The sequence below is a fragment of the Schistocerca serialis genome, unplaced genomic scaffold (assembly GCF_023864345.2).
Source record: "Schistocerca serialis cubense isolate TAMUIC-IGC-003099 unplaced genomic scaffold, iqSchSeri2.2 HiC_scaffold_1406, whole genome shotgun sequence".
Classification (NCBI taxonomy): Eukaryota; Metazoa; Arthropoda; class Insecta; order Orthoptera; family Acrididae; genus Schistocerca; species Schistocerca serialis.
Genome location: NW_026047632.1, coordinates 2,505,092 through 2,528,365, shown reverse-complemented (window position 1 = coordinate 2,528,365; position 23,274 = coordinate 2,505,092). Strand labels below are relative to the sequence as shown.

Genomic DNA, 23,274 nt, shown 5'->3' with positions numbered 1-23,274 from the left:
CTGGGCCAGATTCAAACCCTGGCACATTGTTATCAGTGCTTCAGAAGTTAATCACTTGAATTGTAATACTCTCGCCAGTATGTGACTCTTCTTTGGAACTATTACTGACACTTTCTGGTCCCTACCGTTACCTGGACTGGATGAAGAGTAGTCTAATCTGAAAACCGTTGTGTCCACTCCGCAGCCAAACAGCTACCTGAGCAGCAGCCTCTGATGTGTACCAAACACCTGACCCATTTATGGTGTCCATAGAGTTCTCAACCCCTTGACGCAAGTCCAAGAAATTCCAGGCTGCTTTGTCACAGAACCTTCGAACTCTGAGTCAGAAGTTACATTCGATTCAGAACGTGGGGGGCACGACCAGTTTTGCACTGCAGCAAATTGTCTCACTGAAATTAGATGAGTGAGACCACCATTCTCAACCTTCTCTGACAGTTGAATGATCCAGTGTGGCCGCAGAGCGCGGTCAGCTGCCGGTAGCACCACGTTCCCTCAGCAGTTGACGGAGTGACCTCTTCGGCAGGCTGAATAAGGCTTCCAGCCACGGACAGTGGGTACACTTAGTGTTCCCTCGCATCGTTTCTTGCATTTCCCTAACGGATACATTCACTTGCCGTACATTTGAACTCCCTAGTGTTAACAGATGCTATCCTTTCGTGTTTGCCTCTTCTTGACACTGCACATACCATATTATTCAAAAGCTGAAGTTAGTCTCAGTGACTCAATTTCGATTTCAGTGGAAGCCTGCACCTCCTATTTGTTGGTTAGGGTGATTGGTACCGCGTGCTGGGTCCTCCCTGGTCCCCGCTCTACTGTCCATGCAGCCTAGTCCTACCACTGACAGACCGCTTACAGCCAAGTGGATGGGCGGTGACAGATCATGTATTTCCTGCAGAAACTGCTGACAGCCAAGTGGACCATGTACTTCCTGTAGAAGCTGATGACAGCCAAGTGGATCAGTGGGGACAGATCATGTACTCCGTGTAGAAGCGACAGCAGGAGATAGTAACAGGTATCTGTGGTATATCTGATACATCACTGCTGGTAACTCTCCAGAGACACCCATATACAGCAGCTTCCAGGCGACTGATCGTAACTTACGAACGTCAGCTAACTCTTCCCACGTTCGAGGACGGTGTGCACAGTGGGGCTGCAGTGTGGCTGGTGTAATGTTTTACAGAACAGTAAACAAGTATCATTGAAGTAAGCCTGCAGATCCTTTCTTATGTTCTGGGCCAGTTAAGCTCCAAATACAGCAAGTTACCGTTAAGATCTGAAGCAGTCCGTACGCAAATTGATGTTTCCTTTATAGTGAAGTAGCATCTTCTATAAACGCTACTAATCTCGTAAGATTTTTAGAGGTTGTAGTCGAAAACCAAACGAAAATTATCGTTAGTTTACAGTAAATGCAGACAATGGGATACATGTTACTTACAACAAGCGCTACAGAAACACTGATTTTATGCGACAGACGTACTACACATCACTGGTAACTTATGAAAATTTTAAAAAAGTTACGTCTATTCACTTTGATACACAATTAAAGATTGGATAAATGTTTCTTTGAATGAGGCTGCTACTCCGATAATTTTTATGGAGGATAAATGTTGATCGCAGCTGATGTTACAGCACAAAATACGTATCTGATGCTACATGGCGCACGAAAACGGAATATATTACAACTCAAGCAGGATTTAAATACAGTTAACACGAAATATGTTTAAACTTGATGTGAAGTTTTAGGACGTGACTCTTAGAGGAGAATTTATCTGTCATATCTGATTTTACTTGGACACGAAGGAAATAGAGGAAGTCAGTTTGTATACGAAATTATGAGTAAATAGCCATGGGAACTGCGGGATTCTCCAATTCAGCTGGCTTAGTGTCACATTTTGAACTTGCATGTCCAAGATGAAATCTGTAACATCAGTATGTCTCTAAAAAAAAAGTTACGGTGTGGAACATAACACAGCTAAGTAAACCATTGCGAAAATTTTACCGATACGTTACACAGACAGATTAGATTTATCACCTTAAGGGCCTATGGAATATTCAAGATGATTTTTTCAACTATGTACAACCTCTAGTGATTGAACAATGAGAGGATAAGGAACAAAAAATGTCTGATGATGCCCAGAAATGCACGATCCGTATGCCAGAGACCATTTATTCAATCATACTTTGTTACAGAAGCTGCAGTGTAATATCATGCAGCTACAGTTACAGTATGCATGATATCCTCATAGAGGGTGGTACTGTTTATCGCACATCATGACCTAGGATGCAGGAAATCGTGAAGGACGTACCCGAAATGATCAGACACTAGAGTTGGAAGAAAATGTAATCAGCACTGTGGAAGGCGACCACCATCTCAGTAGCAGGCAGTGGACTGGCCTGTACAGGGTAAGCCAGACGAGCGTGTGGGACATTCTCCATGACGACTGTTGCTACCGTTATCACTTACAGTGTGTGCAGGGCGTACTAGCGACAGACTTCCCACATAGGGAACAGTTCTGTCATTGATTTGTTCACCAGGCAACCACGATTCTAGGATATGTGTTATCCATCATGTATTTCCTGCAGAAACTGCTGACAGCCAAGTGGATCATGTACTTCCTGAACCAGTTGCTGACAGCCAAGTGGATGAGTAGTGACACATCATGTACTTCCTGTAGAAGCTGATGACAGCCAAGTGGATCAGTGGGGACAGATCATGCACACCGCGTAGAAGCGACAGCAGGAGATAGAAACATATGGTTATGGGGCCACCTCAGAAGTATCGTGCACGCGTAGCCTATTCCAGATGTGGAGACACTGGAGCAGCGTATTCATCCTGCCTTTGACGCTGTTCGTATGCAGCCTGGCTGGTGTGAGCGTGTGATACAGAGCACGGTACGGCGCGTATGCACGCATGCGTCCAGGCACATGGAAAGCATTTCCAGTACATACTGTAACTGTGGCTACGCGGTACAGCGAGTATTAGACTGCAGTCTTAGTAACAGTGTATGACTGAATAAATGGTTTCTAGTGTGGAAACTATGCATTTCCGGACATAAGTTCGGTAGAAATTTTCTTCCATATCCCCTCACCGATCAATCGATAGAGTCTGTACACAGTCGTAAAAATCACCCGGTCTACGCAACATGATGACCAAACGGCATTCCAACTGGAGCTTTCTACAGTACCAAAGGCAATGATACACTGATACCCAACGATGTTGGGCAGTTCCCTCGCAGTATTCTTATGACTGCCCTGTGACCCGAAGCAGTTACCCCAACAAGTTCACGCCTGTGTGTACCACGGATGGGTCTCGCCCGACTCTGCCAGTTATGCTACTTGCATAGCAATAGCGTCTGACGTACGTACTGCCTATCATGCAGGAGCAACGAACAGTACTGAATACAAGTCTGTGCGACCCTTGGACGAGAGAGATTTCTGAACAAATGATGTATATTTATTTTATATCTTCTCTCGCTGTTCTAAAAATAGAACCTCGATATATTCAAGTAGGCCACTATTCTAGTGTGTTTGAATAAGACAAGCAGGGAACAGGTGGCGCAGGCAGCTAGAGGGAAGCTTGCACACGCTCGTCTCCCCACGGCGCCGGCGAGGACATCTCAAACCAGATATAAAGCTACCGTGATTAAATAAACTAGCACCAAAAGAACCACTTGGACCATGAGTAACGGATGAAACACTTACCTGAGTTGTCGGCTGTTAAACCATGTCCAGAGACTTCGGTATACGATTCCGGAAAATAAATTCGTAAAGATCTCCGTGTAAAACTTAAACATTTACTTCATTACTTCACAAAAAATTGCTGTCCATTATCATACCCAGCCTCATAGGAATCGAAAAAAACATAATTTTTACCTGTAACGGAAACTGGGCGACTGTAGCCACTACATATGACCACCGCCACAAAAATGCGGATGAACCAACTAGCGTTTCTGCGGAACATCACGGAAGGTCGCAGATGTCGGGCCAAGTAAAAAACTTTTCCCTCAAAATAACTTCACCGAACTTGCAGTCTGCTGAAGAACCTGAAATTTTACAAACAAGTGTAATCACAAAACACAATTTTTTGCAACTACCTGTATAGTAAATAAAGAAGCGTAAATTAATCTGAACTACACCATTTTACAAGATGGATGTCATTCTGTTGTTCCGAATATACAGGGTGATTCACGAAGGTATGCAAATATTTCAATATGTTATTCTACAAGGAAAACTAAAGAAAAAAGTTCGTGTAAACACAGGTCCGCAAATGTTCATCTACGGAGTTACGGCTAGTGAAAGATTTTCCCTGAAATTTACCAATGTCGGTAATATGAAGCCATCGCAAAACTGTACGAGGTTACAGTAAAGCACGATTTCCATTTATCTTCTTGTTATTCATCTGGTGAAACTAATAAGAGATGCTCCAGACGTGTATCTGCAGTAGTTTTTCAGAACATCCAGAGAAGCAAAGAAGTAATTTCGTAAAATTTTTTATTTATTACTTGGCCCAATATGTTTTTTAAATTCGAGGCGACTGCACAAAGTTTTCAGCAGAAGTTGTAGAGAATTTAATTTTGAAATAATGATGCTAATAACATTAACTGAAACTGTATGAATTTGTCAGATAATCTGCTTTTATTAATACTATATCACACGTGATTTCATGTTACAGCGGATAAAACAAAGCTCAGTGTTAAGGAAGTTGTACAGTGGGCATACAGTTTCACAATACATTCACAATAAATATTCAAAAACGTGTCCACTGAGTTCAATGAATTTAGCAACACATGTATGAACTGATTTTGTTGCTCGTTTCAGTTTCACAGGGTTGTTCTTAATTTTGCCGATTGCATTCATAACGCGAGCAAGTATTGCCTCACGTGTTTTGACTATGTCCTCATAAACTATGTCTTCCACCCATCTCCAAACCAAAATATTCATTGGTGTTAAATCGGGCGTTCTGAGTGGCCACAGACGTGTAGCACCTCGACCAATCCATTTATGGCGAAAATGTTCATTTAAATGTGTAGTGACGGGTTGGCGAAATGTGGAGGCGCGCCGTCCTGTTGAAAACACCTTTGCGATCGCGTAGCAAGTGGAACATCTTCGAGCAAGCGGGGATTTTCTTCTTGAAGGAATTGTAAGTACGTCTCGCCAATTACACGATTTGGGAAAATTTTTTATTACATTCACCAGATCAATGACAACGAAGTAAATGGAAATCATGCTTTACTTTTACAGTTTTGCGATGGCTTCGTATTAGTGAAGATGCTAAATTTCAGTCAAAATCCTTTATTAGCCGTCTAACATTCTGCGTGGGGTCTGTTTGTTCTAAGTCATGTCTCCCTACCACTTTCGCGCAACGACGCTCTGAGCGTGTTTTTTAGGGAATTGACTAATTTGAACCTGGGACCTGTTACTGGTAAGGAGACGCCAGACCACACATGACATGTAGAATTCAGAAGAGTTCAGTGAGACTAGCGATGATATAACCAAATACTTAATGATTTCAGCGTCAGCTCCACTGCATTATCGGTAAAAGAATCTTAATACTAACTAAATTTAGTGGAAGGGGTTCAAGGCTTTCCTATTTTTAGTTAGCTGGTAAAATAACGTCGAAAAAGCAGTTAAGTTTACCTTTGGAAATTTTATTCTACTCACAAGACATTTTTTATAAATTGCACTATTGATAAAAGGAAATGTTTTAATACAGGATGATAAAAACCAACTGCGTTCAACAAAAATGTGAACGAATATTCCCTGAATGGGTTTGCAAGTTCTACAATGGATCGAAGGATGACCTATGCCATATCACATCTATAATCTAGGTTTAAATTAAGTTTCATAAAAGATAAAACTATCAAAATCGTCTACAGTGACACTCAATTATCTTTAATTACTTATCTAACTTGTCGTAAATTACAGTGGCTGATGTGGCTTCTCAATAACTATATAACAGAAAAATCATCGCGTTTCAGATTTTTACTTCAAGTGGCAAATGTGAACACCATGAGCTTTAATTGACGATCGACACTAGTATTACGCAAAAAAGGGGGTGTAACAGATGAGATTTCTGCAGTTCTGAGTGAAGCTTTATGCGCTGTTATTCGGCATCGTGTGCGTTCATTACCTTGTTGGTGTTCGTCAGGGGGCGGCGGCAGCACAGCTCCGCTCACCTCGCCGTCTCGGAAGCAACTCTCGTCCTAACTTCTCCTTACTACAATTTACCGAAGTTGGTTTAAAAAAAAACTATCTGGCTGTCTTTTCATCTGACCAATCAGGGTCTCAATGTTAACCTTAAGCTCCACCTACAAAAATTCTGTCCATCCAATGAGAAACGTTATGCTTTTCGTGGTGGGGCAATGTTTTAAAAGATTGCAACGTAACAGAGACGCAAAAAAGTCTCACTCTAAAACTTGCAGCTGGTGTGGTCCTTTTTCTGGTATCGTAAGATCTATACTGTTCTTCTGGAGTGTTCTATCTTTTAACACGGGCTGGGGGGTGGTCCTGACGTAACAGAGACGCGGAAAAGTCTCACGCTAAAACTTGTGGGTGGTGTGGTCCTAGCGGTTAGCTGGCGACGTGGGTGTCCCTTATCGTAGGGCCTTCTAGCTTAACACGGTTCTGCTCTCGGCTTCTGTTCTCGTTTCTCCCCTCGGAACTGCGTCTGTCTCACGGTGGGAAGGTATGACATGCATTTAGGCATTCTTGTGTTAGTCTGTGGTATTCCATTTGCTCACTCGTTACTCGTATTACTTTGGTTAATTTAATGTCACGATTTATTCGGAGCTATGTGACATACTACTGGATTTGCTTACCATGTCAGGGTTTTCATGGAAGGTGTTGGATTTGGCTGACACCTTACAGCCGTAACTCCGTAACTAAACATTTGCGGACCGATGTTTGTATGAACTTTTTCTTTAGTTTTAGTTGTAGAATAACATATTAAAATATTTGAGTATGTTCAGGAACCACCATGTATACTGACTGATCAGCTGCACTGTTTAAGACAAATACTGTCGAAACCATTTAAGAGATTGTTACGATATTTGCACTTGATTAATTCTGAGAAACTGCTGTATGAGCGACGTTTAGTCCCTTGTAATACTCATATTAGTTGTAGGAGACGGCGATCAACTTCGCTTTTTCAAATGAAACCATTGTGTATGTCAATACGTGGTGATCTGGTATGCAGAGGGAGAGAAGGACGGGGCTGTGTCTCGCCTACAGCAGTGTCGTTAGCCGGCTAGACGAGCCTCAGGCGGCTAGAGACACGCCAGCGGGTACTTCCGAGCGTGGTGCTGGCGGAAACTGTGCTCTAAGAAAATGTGTCATCCGCTTGCAAAACTATCGTGATTGTTAAGTTATTTCACATGTGTGTACGAACAGCTTACTTGTGGAAAGAGCAAACTCTCGGGTTTTACACGGTTTCAGCTAGGTAGCAACAGTGTGCGCCCACTTCAGTTCTAGTAAAAATGGCGTCGGGAAAACAGAAAGCGCTTTGTGTTCTATGTTTTGGGGACTGCAGGTCAGTAATAACCGTTCAGCGCGACTTTTGTGTGTATCATCCTATAGCACCGAGCGTTAGACAACGGGATGAACAATTCCAAGAAACAGGTTGCGTGTGTAAAGGGAAATCGCCGGGCCGTCGCCGAGTGTCTCACACAGACGTCGAGCGCATCCGCCATAGATCCACAAGGAGTCCGCATAATCCGTTCGCCGTGCAGCTAGACAGCTCAACATGCCTCCGATGTTCGTCTGGCGTGTGTTGCGTAGACGTTTACATACGAAATCGTACAAAATTCAGTTACTGCAAGCTTCTCGTGAAGGTGACAAACGGCAACGTGTGGAGTTCTGGAATTCGTTCTTGGCAAGATGGAGGATGACAGTTTTCTGCCACGCTTAGTGTTTAGTGACGAGGCAACATTCCATGTAAATGGGAAGGTGGACCGTCATAATGTGAGAATATGGGGTACGGAACAGCCACATGAAATTGGTCAACAAGAGGGACTGTCCAAAATTGAATGTGTTTTGTGCAGTATCACGGGAAAAGGTGTACGGTGCCGATAATTCTGTTACAAGAAGTACATATCACGATATGCTTGAAAACGTTCTTATCACACAGATTGATTTGGACGACTTCTGTAAAGTTTGGAAGGTAGGAGACGAGTTACTGGCAGAAGTAAAGCTGTGAGGACGCGGCGTGAGTACTGCTTGGGTAGCTCAGATGGTAGAGCACTTGCCAGCGAAAGGCAAAGGTTTCGAGTTCGAGTCTCGGTCCCGCACACAGTTTTAATCTGCCGGGCAGTTTCAGCATAATTGTTGTGTGTACAGAAGAACTTACTTGTATATGATATGCCAGATTACAGGAGCAGAACAGAGCTGTACACAGCAGGTTCAACAGTTTAGAATTGAAGATAGAGGACACTCAAGCGCGAATGACCTTTATAAATTCTCTTATTACCGACATGCAAACACAAATCAAAAGTTGGAATGACACCATGGAGGAAAAAATTAAAGCCATTACTACTGCTTACGCAAGCGAGCCAAACTCAAGCGTACATGCAAAAACTGGCAGTGTTGGTTCCATGGTGGAATCCGCCGATACCAATATTGGTAGAGACTTTACAGATTTGCAGACACAAGTCTATGTGTGTAAATCAACAGCGAGTGACTCTTTAAAGCATTACAGTCATGATTCAAAGATAGTAGGCCAATTGACAGAAGGTGTCAGCCACATTGGCGAGCGAGTAGAAAACCTTGCTCAGCGAATATCCGATGTCAATATTGACAAAAGGATCGAATATGTCACTGCAGGAGTAACCACTACACTTAATAAGGAATTTGGAAAGTGGATACAATCTAAGGATCAGTAGATTGAGAGTATTGTACAATATGATCTAAAGGCTGAAGTTAAATCTGCCATAGTAGAAATCCTAACCGCTCCCAGTACTTCTGCTGACAGTTTAAAGAGTGAATTAGGAGAAATCAGACGAGCGTTGAGCCACGATCTTCGGGAATGGAAGCACAGGCTGACCAATGACATAGATCAGCTGAAAAGGTAAATTGTAGAACTGCAAGGTGACAATCAAAGCGATTATTCACTACCGCCAGAACAAGAAACTCGTCAATATCCCGAGTATCAAGTACAGTTCTCATCGACTGTAAATAATACGCGCCATAAAGCTTCAACGTGACGTAGTCATACCGATCAACTGACACTCTTTGAACTACTGCGCGATGAGAGTGTGCTGAAACACAGAGTTTTCCAGCCTTTTATACCTAAAAAACTAAATATACATCGCGTGGTATTTTTAAAATCATTCACAGGTGCTTTTCCAGAATCATGGAACGACAGATAGTGAATACATTTTATTAGGGTATGTACATGGCGAAGTATCAGTTTGGGGAACTAAAATTATAGACAAATGACACACCTACGCAGAGTTCAAAAGACATTTTTTTAATAAATTCTGGAGTTCTGGTATACAACAAAGACTCCGAAAGGAGGTCTACGCAGCCGAACCTTTCAACACCAAGGGAGTCGGTTTGAGGCGTTATTTCGAAACATATCTACGTAAAATTCAGTATTGGGACACGCCCATCTCAACCCAAGATGTCATCATGATCTTAAACAAGTCAAAACTTGCTCTGTCAATAAGGAAAAAATGAGTTAGTGAAGAGGACCAAAAAGCCTTTCTTTCCGTTCTTGACAATTTGGATATGAGCTATGAGGACGTGCGTGCGAGGGCGTGGAATAATTACAATAATGGACCGCCCGCTTCGCAACAGCACGTAGCAAACTGTGTCAACGGAATGTCGTACCAGCATAACACGGGATAACCAAACGCTCAGCGTTACAGCAATCATAATAATTTCAACCGCTGCAATCGAAAACCATATAGTAAATATCGAAATCAGAATAGATATAACCCGAATTCTCAAAACACACAGCGACAGTACGGCAATTAACCAATGAATCACAAAAGTAATAACCAGCATCCGAACAACAGGAAATATAATGGAAACTGTCACAAGGGAAAACAACAGTACAGTCAGCCAAGTCGCTTCACTCCATCACATCAAATGAATTCTTTACAGCCTCAAAATGCGACATTTCCTCACCAACTTAACCAACAGTTCAGGAACAATAATCAGGACAATCCGTCGCATGATTTTCTTATTACCGCCAATCATAATAGCAAAGTAAATTCGACCATTTTTCACACGCAGGCGAAACAAGCATCAAACGCGATGTCAAATGACATGCAATTCAGTGATGCACAGTTCACATGGGACACGAACGCAAATTTTCAGCCTGGTATGACACAAAATACTAATCAAGTGAAAATAACTGACATTTCAACTCCACCCAAGTCGGAAAACCATTAGCAGCTTCTTTATGTCTCCACGGGGAAGCTGCGGAACAAAATTACAACACCCTGAAGTAACATTAGACGACAAGTTAAGACAAGCTCTCATATCTTTAACCACTTATGCCAACCTACGAAAAAAGGCGCACGACAAACACATTACCAAAGTCTTGTTGTATCATGTAAATGAACGAGTGCTATTAAAGACCGACTTCATACCAGTTTTGACTTATCATAAGAATCGCAAGTTGCAGCACTTGTATAAAGGACCATTTATCATACTAAGAAAGCCGCACATTGGTTGCTATCTATTAGCTGACCCTGTGCCCTGTGTGTGGACGAGTAAAACTATAGTTTCATCACGCAGACTTAGAGAAATACCGAGTCAATCATTGAAGATCTTTGCTAAGCTAAGCTGCTTACATATGAATATATATATATATAGTCAGTTTATGTGTGAAGTATAAGCATAGATGAGAGCAATGCACAGGACAACACCATGTCGATCTGCCTCCACAAGAGAAGTAATTCATGTGAGCATCTGAAATAAAATACGTTTATTGTAGGAAAGCGAGATTAGCTTTCCATGTAAGTTTTAAGTTAATTGAGTCATGAACGGCCACAGCCAAAGAGCTGACAAATGAATAATATAGCACGGACGTGCTAAGTGCCACCTGCTACCACTAGTTTTAGGTACAGCAGAGCTCTCTCCACTTCAATGAAATAAATGAAAATGATCATTCGTACAAGAATGATTGCTCGTAAATAAAAGTTTATTAAGGTCGTTAACTCTTATGAGGTAAATGTTATGTTATGTATAAGGAGTGTTTGACAACAATTTTTATGAGAACACCTGTGAAAAGCAGTTGACACAGACAGCAGCTTAGCATACGAGAGTCAGATAAATCAATAACGATCCAGGTAGCAGGAAAGAAGTGCGCAACTCAATTACTTTTATTGCAGTACGGAGGAAACTGCACCGCTCATAAGAATTTTAATGCACAGTGCAGCTGAAATACTTGCAAAGATCACTTATAAATAAACTAATTTAGTACCAGAACAAAAGATAGCCAACAGATTCTGTTCGCTGCTAATGCATGGTGTAAGTAATTTTAGATATGTATAGAGAAATGCTTGGAGAGCTGAATCACACACTACTGAGACTACCGTATCGATTTAATTACGCTTACTACTTGTCATGGAAAACTAGGGTGATAATACACAATTTATGTTCGGCTCATTTCATACGTCATTAAAATTTTTTCTTCAGATCTCTTCACCCCATAAAAGTCTATTGTGTTTTCCTCTAATCAGTATCCTTATCTTCCTACCTTACCCAGAAGAGAAGTGAATTTTACGGACTGATTGCATGCTTGATACCTACAGACTGAACGTATGGATGGTCGTGACACTTTAGTTGTTGACAGGCTATGTATATTCTCCGAGAACCGTGAATTCAATTAACGATTGTTACGTGCAATTGCACGACAGAGAACACTAAGCTTCCCAATTTCCCTAATAGAAACTTGAACATGAACCGTTCATACCGTAAACGAAGTCACATTGACTATGTCTTCAAACTAACGACGTAATTAACACAGATAAAATAAAAGAGCTGAACTTGAGGAAAAAGTGGTTATTGTAAAAAGAAAAGAATAACAAGATTTCGAACAAGGTGTGAACCTAAAGTGCCTTGGAAGCACAAATCATGAATAAGAGACACGTTATTCGTCAGGTTTTGAAGTGACATAGACTATTTTCCCTTTGTAAATAATTTTTAGACACAATATGTATACCGAATGTTAACTCTACTTTTTAGTAATTATGCAATCATCAACTAATGGAAACATATATGCTGCTGCGTGTGAACCGACTATGGACAAGCAATAAACGGACACGTATAAAACGGGTGCGGGTGAACTTTAACATGGCGACCAAATACATGTGGACACGAAATAATAACAACGTGTGAACTGAAAAGGTGATAACTACACGGACACGTGTGGAATTCCACGTGTGAAGTAGTGTTATAAGTACTTGTACCACGATGTAGAAAGCCGAACTGAGCCAGTGAGCGAGTGTTGTACGTACCGTAACCGATTTATTTACGCCTTTCCACGGACACATCCTTCGACACAGCTGCGGGTGTCGCCGCGTCTGGCCGCTGCCGTAATTCCGACTCGATGAAAAACTGTAAAAACTCACGACACGGCTAGTAGAGACCAAACGTTCCGCCTCTCTCGGAACACTGCTGCTAGCGTTGTGATGCCGTCAAGTTACTGTCACGTGACTATGACAAATGGACGTGACACAGAGTACGCTGCGCACTCAACAATCCACTTTCCTTTGCACAACGAGCGCGGGCGCCAAATGTGTTTCAAATACTTTCAATATAAAATCTGATAAAACCATGAGTTGAGCACTTATATACCTTATAAAATCACCAAGTCACTAATCTGAAATGCCTCAAACTCGACTTTGACAATTGCTGCCGGATTTATAGACCAGGCCAAGTAATAAGGAAATCTTGTCGACCCAATTAAAACCAGAAAAATAAATAAATGCGAGAACTAAGCACTCCCAAGAGAATGAGACCTTATGTACATAAGCATTATTGTTATCCTTACCTAATCCACTTTTCTTTTAGACTAAGTTCTTAATAAGTAAGCACACTCTAATACAGATTTTCTCTGTATTTTTCATGTGCGAGAACATGAATGGAAGCTCGAACATGTGTCAAGTGAAATAGAGCCCGCCACCAAACGGCTCAACACCTTGCAGAACCAGTCTTTCAGTTCTTGATCCACGACGTATTTCCAACGCACCATCACATACAGACAACCACTTCAACCTCCATAGTCAAAGTGATGCCCGGCATATCCTCCACTATGAAAGAGCAATCAATTTCCCTCACTCAAGTGCAGTGCTACCATATATACCCGAAGTTCTACCACTCTCAGTGCAAGTCATACCTACCCAAGTGTAGTGAAATATTTTTTTGCAGGTCATGAAAGCTGCAAATCAGTAAAGTGCTAATAGTTTACCGCAACAAATCTTCGTCAAGACCACGACAAAAATATTCCTGTAAATGTCACTGTAAAACAAGAATGTCAGTTGTTTGTAATATATTTTTCCAGGAGTGCACACTGCACACAGACTTTCTGCGAAATCAAATAATTTATTTCTTTGTTATTTTTTAATGTTTATTATGCCATATATAATGTATCCATGTATGTGTATCTTTATCCTAACTTCATTGTCTCTTACCAAGAAATGAACATTTTTTATCCTTGTATAATTCATTACAACGAGTACGGCTCAATTGTCATATAATTACTCCATGAACAATTTACCATCAGTTTCATTCGTAGGAATATATTCAACTGTTATTCTGTATGTCAACCACTTTGTCTGATGTCATATATGAAATCTATTGTAAAGAATTGTAGCAAGTAATACTAACTTGATTCACGAGAGCAATAATATGACGACTACGCGTGAATCGCGATGATCTTGACGGAGTCATCGCGCCGGGCGGGGTGGCCGAGCGGTTCTAGGCGCAAAAGTGTGGAACCGCGCTACCGCGAATCCTGCCTCGGACATGGATGTGAGTGATGACCTTAGGTTAATTAAGTTTAAGTAGTTCTAAGTTCTAGGGGACTGATGACCTTAGAAGTTAAGTCCCGTAGTGCTCAGAGCCATTTGAACCACTTTTTTTTTTTTTTTTTTTTTTTTTTTTTTTTTTTTTTTTTTTGAGTCATGCTCCTCACTCGGGAAGCAATGTAATATTAATGGATTTCAGTTACTTTTCAGATGAGGTATTTCTCATAAAAGAAAAGGACAGCCAACGAGCAGTAGTTCGTAAAGAGGCAAAGCATCACAGCGCAAGAGATAAGAAATATTTTTTATAATGTGCGCCTATACCAAGACGCGCGTCCAGCGTTTAAATACTCTAAATAAACACTATGATACGCTGGGCGCAGATATTTAAAATCATTGCCGCAGTGCGTGATACAATAAGCAGCGAAACAGAAGAAAGAACAATCTATGTTTTGTTAAGAAATAATCTAGAGACTTCATTACCCTTGTACATTTGGTCGCCGACATGTTAAGACGTACTACATAGCATTACTACCAATTGCATTTTTATCTTATGTAAAAACTACGTGAAACGACGAACAAACGCTTCGGTAACGCGGGTGAAGATATAATGTACTTACGCGCACGCAAGGACATTTAATTTTAAGAAGGAACGGACTGACAAAGCAGCGATTATTGGACTGCGCCATGTACAAAAGAAATATCAGATGTAAGTTATGTACTTATTCTGTACTTGTCAGACTCTAGAAGTTTCAAGCCAATTTGTTAAAGATATATTAATATTTACAATGCAGTAATTTTCTTCTTATTCTTTTCTTACACTAAACAAAAATGATGTTCAAATTGTATATGAGCTTTGTACAGGTTCGCTCTCTATCGCAGTGTCTCGATTGTATATGGGAGACCACTAATGTGTTCAACTTCGGATCTGCTAAGCTTTCTCTTACGAAATTCGACTAATTTGCTTTCATTTCCATTTTTATATTCACATAGGTCCCTTAGGTATTTTCATCGAAGATTCTGATAGCGTGAAGGCAATCCAGGTCAAAAGGTCAATTAAGAAAACCCCTTCGCGTAATCAATCAGTACGTCTCCTGACAGATGTAAGTACGCAATCTAGTGTTAGGTTTTATTTTGCCAGTAAATATTACCAACCAACAGTGACAGCATCACTATTATTATTTACTACTATTTCTTATACAAAATAAGCAAGTTACTAACGCCAGAACAGGAAGTGAAAAATGGCTAAGCAGTGATGGCTACAGGACAAATGTGCGTATTTAGAGGTATACATCACTAGGGGTAAGATAGATACCGCCTACAGGAAAATTAAAGAGACCTTTGGAGAAAAGGTGAATCTGAATGAATATCAAGAGCTCAAATCGAAATCAATTCTAAGCAAAGAAGGCAAGGTCGAGAGGTGGCGAGACTATGTAGAGGGTCTACACAAGGGCGATGTGCTTGAGGGCATTATTAAGGAAATGGAAGAGGACGTAAATGAATATGAAATGGGAGATATGATACTGCATGAAGAACTTGACAGAGCACTGAAAAACCTACATCGAATCAAGGCCCCGGGAGTAGACAACTTGCCATTGGAACTACTGACAGCCTTGGGTGAGTCAGCACTGACAAAACTCTACCATCTGGTGAGCAAGATGTGTGAGACACGTGAAGAACCCTCAGACTTCAAAAGGAATATAATAATTCCAATCCCAAGGAAAGCAGGTGTTGACACGTGTCAAAATAACGGAACTATCAGTTTAATACGTCACGGCTACAAAATACTGACACGAACTCTTTACAGACGAATGGAAAAAGTGGTTAAGCCGACCTCGGGGACAATCAGCTGGATTCCGTAGAAATGTTGGAACACGTGAGGCAATACTGGCCTACGTTTCTAGCATTTGTAGACTTAGAGATGGCTTTTGACAATGTTGACTGGAAGTCTCTTTTAAATTCTGATGGTGGCAGTTGTCAAATACAGGGAGCGAAAGGCTATTTACAATTTGTATAGAAACCAGTTGGCAGTTATAAGAGTTAAGGGGCATGAAAGGCAAGGAGTGGTTGGGAAAGAAGTGAGACAGGATTGCAGCCTAACCCCAATGTTATTCAATCTGTACATTGAGCAAGCAGTAAAGAAAACAAAAGATAAATTCAGAGTAGGAATTAAAAACCACGGAGAAGAAATAAAAACTTTGACGATTGCTGTTGGCACTGTAATTCTGTGTGAGTCAGCAGAGGACATGCAAGAGCAGTTGAACTGAATGGACAGTGTCTTCAAAGGATGATATAGGATGAACATCAAGTAAAGCAAAACGAGGATAATGGAATGTAGTTGAATTAAATGACGTGATGCTGAGGGAATTAGATTAAGAAATGAGAAGCTTAAAGTAGTGGATGAGTTTTGCTGTTTGAGGAGCAAAATAACTTATGATGGTAGGAGAGGATATAAAATGTAGACTGGCAATGGCAAGGAAAGCATTTCTGAAGAAGAGAAATTTGTTAACATCGAGTATAAATTTAAGTGTCAGGAAGACATTTCTGAAATTATTTGTATGGAGTGTAGCCATGTATGAAAGCGAAACATGGACGATAAATAGTTTACACAAGCAGAGAATAGAAGCTTTCGAAATGCGGTCCTACAGAAGAATGCTGAGGATTAGATGGTACATTATGTAACTAATGAGGAAGTACTGAATACGATTGGGGAGAAGAGGAATTTGTGGCATAGCTAGACCAGCAGAAGGGATCGGTGGTAGGACATGTTCGGAGGCATCAAGGGATCATGAACTTAGTATTGGAGGACAGCGTGGAGGGTAAAAATCTTAGAGGTAGACCAAGAGATGAATACACTAAGCAGATTCGGCGGATGTCAGATGCAGTAGATACTTGGAGATGAAGAACCTTGCACGGGGTAGAGTAGCATGGAGAGCTGCAACAGACCAATCTTTGTAATGATGACCACAACAACAACACGTTGCAGTTACGACGAAGTTTTTTTAAGCGGACCAAGGTAGACCATTGGCTTGGTGCGGATGTTTGGTGACCTAAGTTGCTGAATCTGAGAGAGCGTAAAAATTTGTTCCACACAGTGCTGGCGTGTGTGACAACAGGTATAATTATTGGTCCACTGTCTTAATCTCTACATTAGCAAACTGTTTCGTTGTGTTCTGGACCCAAGATTAATTACTGTAGAGACTAGTCGCCTTTTAGAGTGCCCGTTTGATGTGTTAAATAATAAATTGAGCCAATAGGTCGCCAGTTTGAACTGAGTGACTTATCATGATTTTCGGTACTGATTTGTAACTTCAAACTGTCTCTCGGACCGAGGACTGTAAATTTTAAATCATGTCAGATTCCTTGAACAATTGTGTTGGAAAATCTAATGAGTATAAGCAGCTCTTATTTCAGATTTTGCTTGTATAGAGCGTCTCCATATTGTTCAAGAAGACATTTTGGTTTTGTTGTCTATGTAACTAGTAAATCTTTTGCCATTGGTTAGTGTGCTAAGAATTTATTGGACTACAAGCCTCATACACATTTAATTTCACTTATTGAGTCTTTCATTTTTTTGACCTATTATTTGATTCTGTTTGAATTTAACTGAATGCGTCACTCGGTGTTAAGTTCGAAGCAACCGCTGTTGTTGATCTTTGAAGTGTGAGTAGTCTTGCTTGACGACCTTAGCGTAATTAGTACAGTGAAATTTGGTTAACGTTTGATAGGCTGTGGCTCATGTAACATGCAAAATTCTTTAATGACGGACCTCTGTAATTTTTCAAGTTATCGAGTTTGATGAATTCGTATTGTGTCTAGATTGTTTCATTTGGGCACCAGCACCTTATCCCTCCAACCTAGCTCCCTGCCACTTGAAGTATTGTACGCAAGAGATAAACAGAATGAGGTAGCACTGTCTTAAAGAGACTGGCCTTGTATTCGGGAGGGTGGATGCTCCACTCTTCATCCGCCCATCTAATTTAGATTTTCTTGGTATCGCTAAATATCTCAGGTAAATGCTAGGTAAACTATTTGTCGCACTCTTGCCATTCTAGACGTATAAGCCTGCGAATGTCTCTATATGCGAATTACCTTAATTTGTCGTTCTTAAATAGTAATAACAAGACTTGTTCAATATGACTGTAAAAAGTGATTTAGTAATAAAAAACTGTTATTACTACTACTACTGCTACTACTACTACTACCACCATTACTACAACAACACACAAATGCTAAAGTCGGCTCACATGCCTGTTCACCACATGCATAGCGGAGTGATCACGAGTGTTGTGGACACAGTGTAACATACTCATATTCGTTTCTCGGTTTATCAACATTCAGAGGTACAGTTTCCAGTCCTTCCTTGCATTCTAGAGATAATGGTCGACCTACCGTAGTCGCTAAGTAGCATAACTGCTGTTACCAAGTGCGTACCCAGTACCTGAGCTAAGCGTCAATTCCTACTAATTTTGAGGATGGGGAAAATGTGGAGAAAACAAAGCACCATTTATTGCGACGTGAAACCAAAAATTATGAAGAACAGTTTATTAGAGTCACATCTTTGTAGTAGGTACCTACTATAATAAATAATTCCCTAATAAGGAACCTATTTACCATGTGGGGTCGACGTATTACTGTGTCCAACTCTGCCATAGCAACGCTGGTTACTTATTCAGTGGTAACAATCCATAGCGTCCCCAGTGAAATAATAAGAAAAGACTTGAAAAACAGTATTTATAAAGAAGAGAAATTTAAAAATTGAATAATAAGTAGACACCAGCCACTTAGGCGAACATACATTTTTCTCATGTATCCGTATTATAATAATTTCTCCGTGTAAGTTTCGAGGGCAAACAAATATAAGAAAATGATCTAAAGAGACGACAAGATACGCTCTTTTGTTAATTTTTTAGTCGTCTTTACTTCTTCTCTTGTCTTGGTTGCGTGTAGACGGACATCTTGCGAGTGCTGGCAAATGTAAGCATGTTTGTACTAAATAAGCAGATAATATATTGATTTAATATTATTGTTCACTTTTAATTTGTAAGAGGTGATCCCGATTTCATGTCCGCCTTCCTTTGAATTAACGTGCATTCGAGTAATTTACAGTGGAACAATCGCAGCCAACGACGCCATTACGTGACTATGTTAACTTTTAAAAATTAGCGGAAGCGAAAAACTCGCCAGCTATTAACATAATATATCTTTTACTCCACTATCGCCCGACGTTGCAGAAAATACGTAGCTTTAAGATTCCTATTTTCAGTATCACAGCCGAGAGCCAGAGCCAGGACTGCGACTGCAATGCAATGGTTAACGGAGGTAAGAAGGAATATTCTCGCGCGTGTGTGGGCCGCAGTTCTAATTAATAATTAAGGAATTTTTGCTTTAAAGTAAACTGACTAGCCGAGGAAATCAATATGAAAAGTTTATTCCATTGTTCAACTTAAACGCGCATGTTTTAAGATTCAGCGACTCTAACGTTCGTTGGTTGGTTCAAATGGCTCTGAGCACTATGCGACTCAACTTCTGAGGTCATCAGTCGCCTAGAACTTAGAACTACTTAAACCTAACTAACCTAAGGTCATCACTCACATCCATGTCCGAGGCAGATTCGCGGTCGCGCGGTTCCACACTTTAGCGCCTAGAACCGCTCGGCCACCCCGGCCGGCTAACGTTCATTAACGTAACAAATAATTTCCACTGAAGATTAATATTGTTAAAAAAGAGAACTTCAGAAAAGCATTTAACTGTAACTCAAAATTGAATGAAATATCGTTTTGATCAAGGCCCACCACGTAAGTCGGCAACAATCACCATTACCAATCAATCTGTGTAATAAATAACAAAATAAATTACGACGGCCGACGGACGCAAGAAAACCCAATACAGGCGCAATATGTTAATTTCTGAAACGTCCTGGCAGATTAAAACTGTGTGCTGGGCCGAGACTCGAACTCGGACCTTTGCTTTTCAAGTGCTCTACCGACTGAGCTATCCAAACACGACTCACGACCTCTCGTTACAGCTTCACTTCTGTCAATACCTCGTCTCCTACCTTCCAAACTTGGTAGAGCACTTGCCCGCGAAGAGCAAAGGTTTCGAATTCGAGTCTCGGCCCAGCAGGAACTTTCATATCCGCGCACACTCCGTTGTACAGTGAGAGTTTCATTGCGAAACTTTCGCCTGCCTTAGTTGTTATTTATATCAAAAGCAACTTTCGTTCCAGAACCTGTTTCAAAACCATGGAACATGTAACAATAATAACCACTGCTAGTAGCACAAACAGGCAAATTATGCTGTAAGACACAGTAATTAGTAACTTTCATATCTGACGTGAGCCATTACAACAGTTCGTAATAAGAATTGTCGCCCTAGAGGTCGCGGAAAATAATTGAGAAAAGAGAGAAACACCCCGGTCTCACTTTAGCTTTCCCCCGTTTTCAAAAAAATGGTTCAAATGGCTCTGAGCACTGTGGGACTCAACTTGTGAGGTCATTAGTCCCCTAGAACTTAGAACTAGTTAAACCTAACTAACCTAAGGACATCATACACATCCGTGCCCGAGGCAGGATTCGAACCTGCGACCGTAGCGGTGGCGCCGTTCCAGACTGCAGAGCCTAGAACAGCACGGCCACTTCGGCCGGCCCCCGTTTTCATAGCATCCGCTTTTAAGTGTGGATAACACTGAGAAGAGGAGACAGCCAAACTGAGGGAAGTTAGACGCACAGTATCTACCTACCGTACGTTGATGGAAGGAGTACGTAGAGACTCACCAGACACGTCGGGCGTCGCGGCTGCCAGTGCAGTGGTGGGTCGGCGGCGAGACTCGCCTCTTGTCCTGGACTGGGCTGCCGCCTCCCACCCACTCTGTCCGCAGTTTTCCTCGAGACCCCCTCTCTCCCCCACTCCTTCGCCCTCCCGCCTCCGCGCCGACAACGATAACCCTTGGATAGGTCTGGCGTTCGAAGTATTTCTGCCAGATGATCCTAGTCGAAGCACTAAGAAATCTTGCTCTTACGCAAACCCAGTAAGTGAATTCAAGTCGCGTATTGTGTCACCCAGTGGCCATACTGGCACCGTAATGGAAGATGATGCACTCGGTCTTTCTAATACGTTTCACCGCAAAATACGGTCCCTCCTTCCAGTCACTGCATGAACACCGAAATTGCAGAGACTGAGATGAGCAATCGCGGAACAGAGTGGCTGGAGCCGCTTGCTAGCACAAAGCCATGTGCGCCACATCATATGGTGTGCATTCCCGGCCTCAGCCCACTGAATTCTCACAGCGACGTACTTGCCCACCACGAGGGGTTCATTTAGTGGCCTTTCTCTCTCCTTCTCCGAGATACGCACGTCGGACTAAAAATAGTTCTCTCTCAGGAAGCGCCTCGCACTTGTGGTCAACACTACGTCCAGCCATGACAATGGGCCCGGTCCAGCGATATGATTGATGACTAGATTTTTAGACAAACTACCTATTGGCTTCTGTCTCGGGTTCTTCTGATGATTTGACTGACGTTTCACCAGCACGAGTGGCTTACATTGTCAAAGCTTCACTCTCCATTGCCGGTGGTGAGTTTGTGCACAAACTATCAAACCACCACCCGAGCCAGTAAAGAGGTATGATTAATACGTTCGTAACGCCAGAAGGACGAATATGTGAGCCGCATCACCTCAGACGCGAAATACAACGTATGGAAAGTGTTCTGAGGGGCAACTGATACTCCACAATTTATATTAGAAGTGTAACAGAGCCAAACACTCGGCGTATTGTTCTCAGAGAACGGACAGAATCGGCCGTATATTGCACAGACGCGGCGTAAAGTCATCTTTGAAAAGCACAAGGAAGATCAAAGTCTTAGATCGGCAAAGGGGAAAAGGGACCCACTTACAATGTCGGGAATATACTGAATACCATGCACATGCGGAATGACTGGACGATCAATCAACACCAGCATCAAACAACATAAGCGATATTGCAGGTTGGGGCAGATTGACAAATCAGTTGTGGCAGACCACGCGCTGAGTGAGATCGACCACGTAATAAAATTCACCGACACGGGAGTTGTGGCTATAGAGGAGTACTATCACACCCGCTTGTTCAGAGAAGCTGTGGAAATACAAAAACACGGGAATAGCTTCAACAAGAAAGAGGAAAGCCTTAAGGTAAACGGATCCTGGCTTCCTGTACTGGAGCGAACGACCGTCGCAGACAGCAAGAGGAGAACCACACCGGAAATGACAGCAGAGAAGCCCTCGGGCGTTGGCGCGCCAGGCACATATAGTCTGCGGCCGCGAGCTCGGCTCCAGTTCACCACCGGCAATGGAGGGTGAAGCTTTGACAATACCAGCCACTCGTGCTGACGCAACGTCAGTAAAATCATAAGATTGAGTAGATCCTGACTGCTACGTTTGACAAGCTGTTCCAAATAGTCCTTGGCCTTTCTTATAGCCTTCCTATAGGAGGAGAAGGGGTTCGCACCTCAAAGTGTATAAAGCTGTCGATAATCATATGATTAAGGGGGGCGAAACCACATGACGAGGCTGTTTGACACAGATTTTTTGTGATTTTTTTTTTGTGGGAAAAATCAATTAGAATTTAAGCAACTTTAGACGTCTTTTCATTCACATTTCGAACAGTTATCCATTTGTTCGGCATAATTGAAGCTTTGTGTGTTTTGTACAATTTCTTCCCCATTTTTGACCATCAGAAGGGATGAATTTCCTTCGTTGAATAAGCCCGCTGCTAAAACGATGTCAACTCGACTTTTAATCCGGAGTGTAAATGTTTAGGAACTAATAGCCAAATAGTGGAATTAAACCTTTTATTCGCATTTTGTGTGTGGTCAGTAAACATCTCTCCAGTATGTGGTCGGAGGCTTTCCCGGCATATGTGTTGTTTCCAGGGCTCTCGGGTGTCCAGCCAGATGCGATTGTTGAAGTCCCACGATATTTCGGCGAATAACCTTTCCACCATCTGATGATGGCGGAAAGGCTATTCACCGACATTTCGTGGGACTTTAAAGATCGCATCCGGCTGGACACCCGGGAGCCCTGGAAACATGTCTCTAGTAATTTATCCCTTGATAAATCTTCATATGTTGGAAGAATTCGCTTTTGTTTTATGGTCATAAAATCTAAAAGAATGCGAACTTCGCTTTGAAATTTTGACAGTATATTCATGGATATTTAAGCTAACTCTTTATAGTATTAAACAATCGGATTTTTTGAACTTCCTAATTTGGTTTCCCCATTAAACAACGATTTGTGAAGGTGGACAAGCGATTTTGCATGACCC

General features: G+C 41.7%; 1 protein-coding gene across 2 annotated transcripts in view; it reads right to left on the bottom strand.

Moving 5' to 3' along the window:
• Nucleotides 1–20,812, bottom strand: part of LOC126442770 (ankyrin-3-like) — a 115,173-nt gene extending 94,361 nt beyond the window's left edge. The window contains exons 1-2 of one of the 2 annotated variants that reach the window (XM_050090799.1): nucleotides 20,750–20,812; nucleotides 3,874–4,043 (exon numbers count right to left, since the gene is read on the bottom strand). In XM_050090799.1, the coding sequence (XP_049946756.1) occupies nucleotides 3,874–3,961 (88 nt within the window). In that variant the 5' untranslated portion in view covers nucleotides 3,962–4,043; nucleotides 20,750–20,812. The other variant, XM_050090800.1, reaches the window with a different exon arrangement.
• Between the last annotated feature and the right edge of the window lie 2,462 nt (nucleotides 20,813–23,274).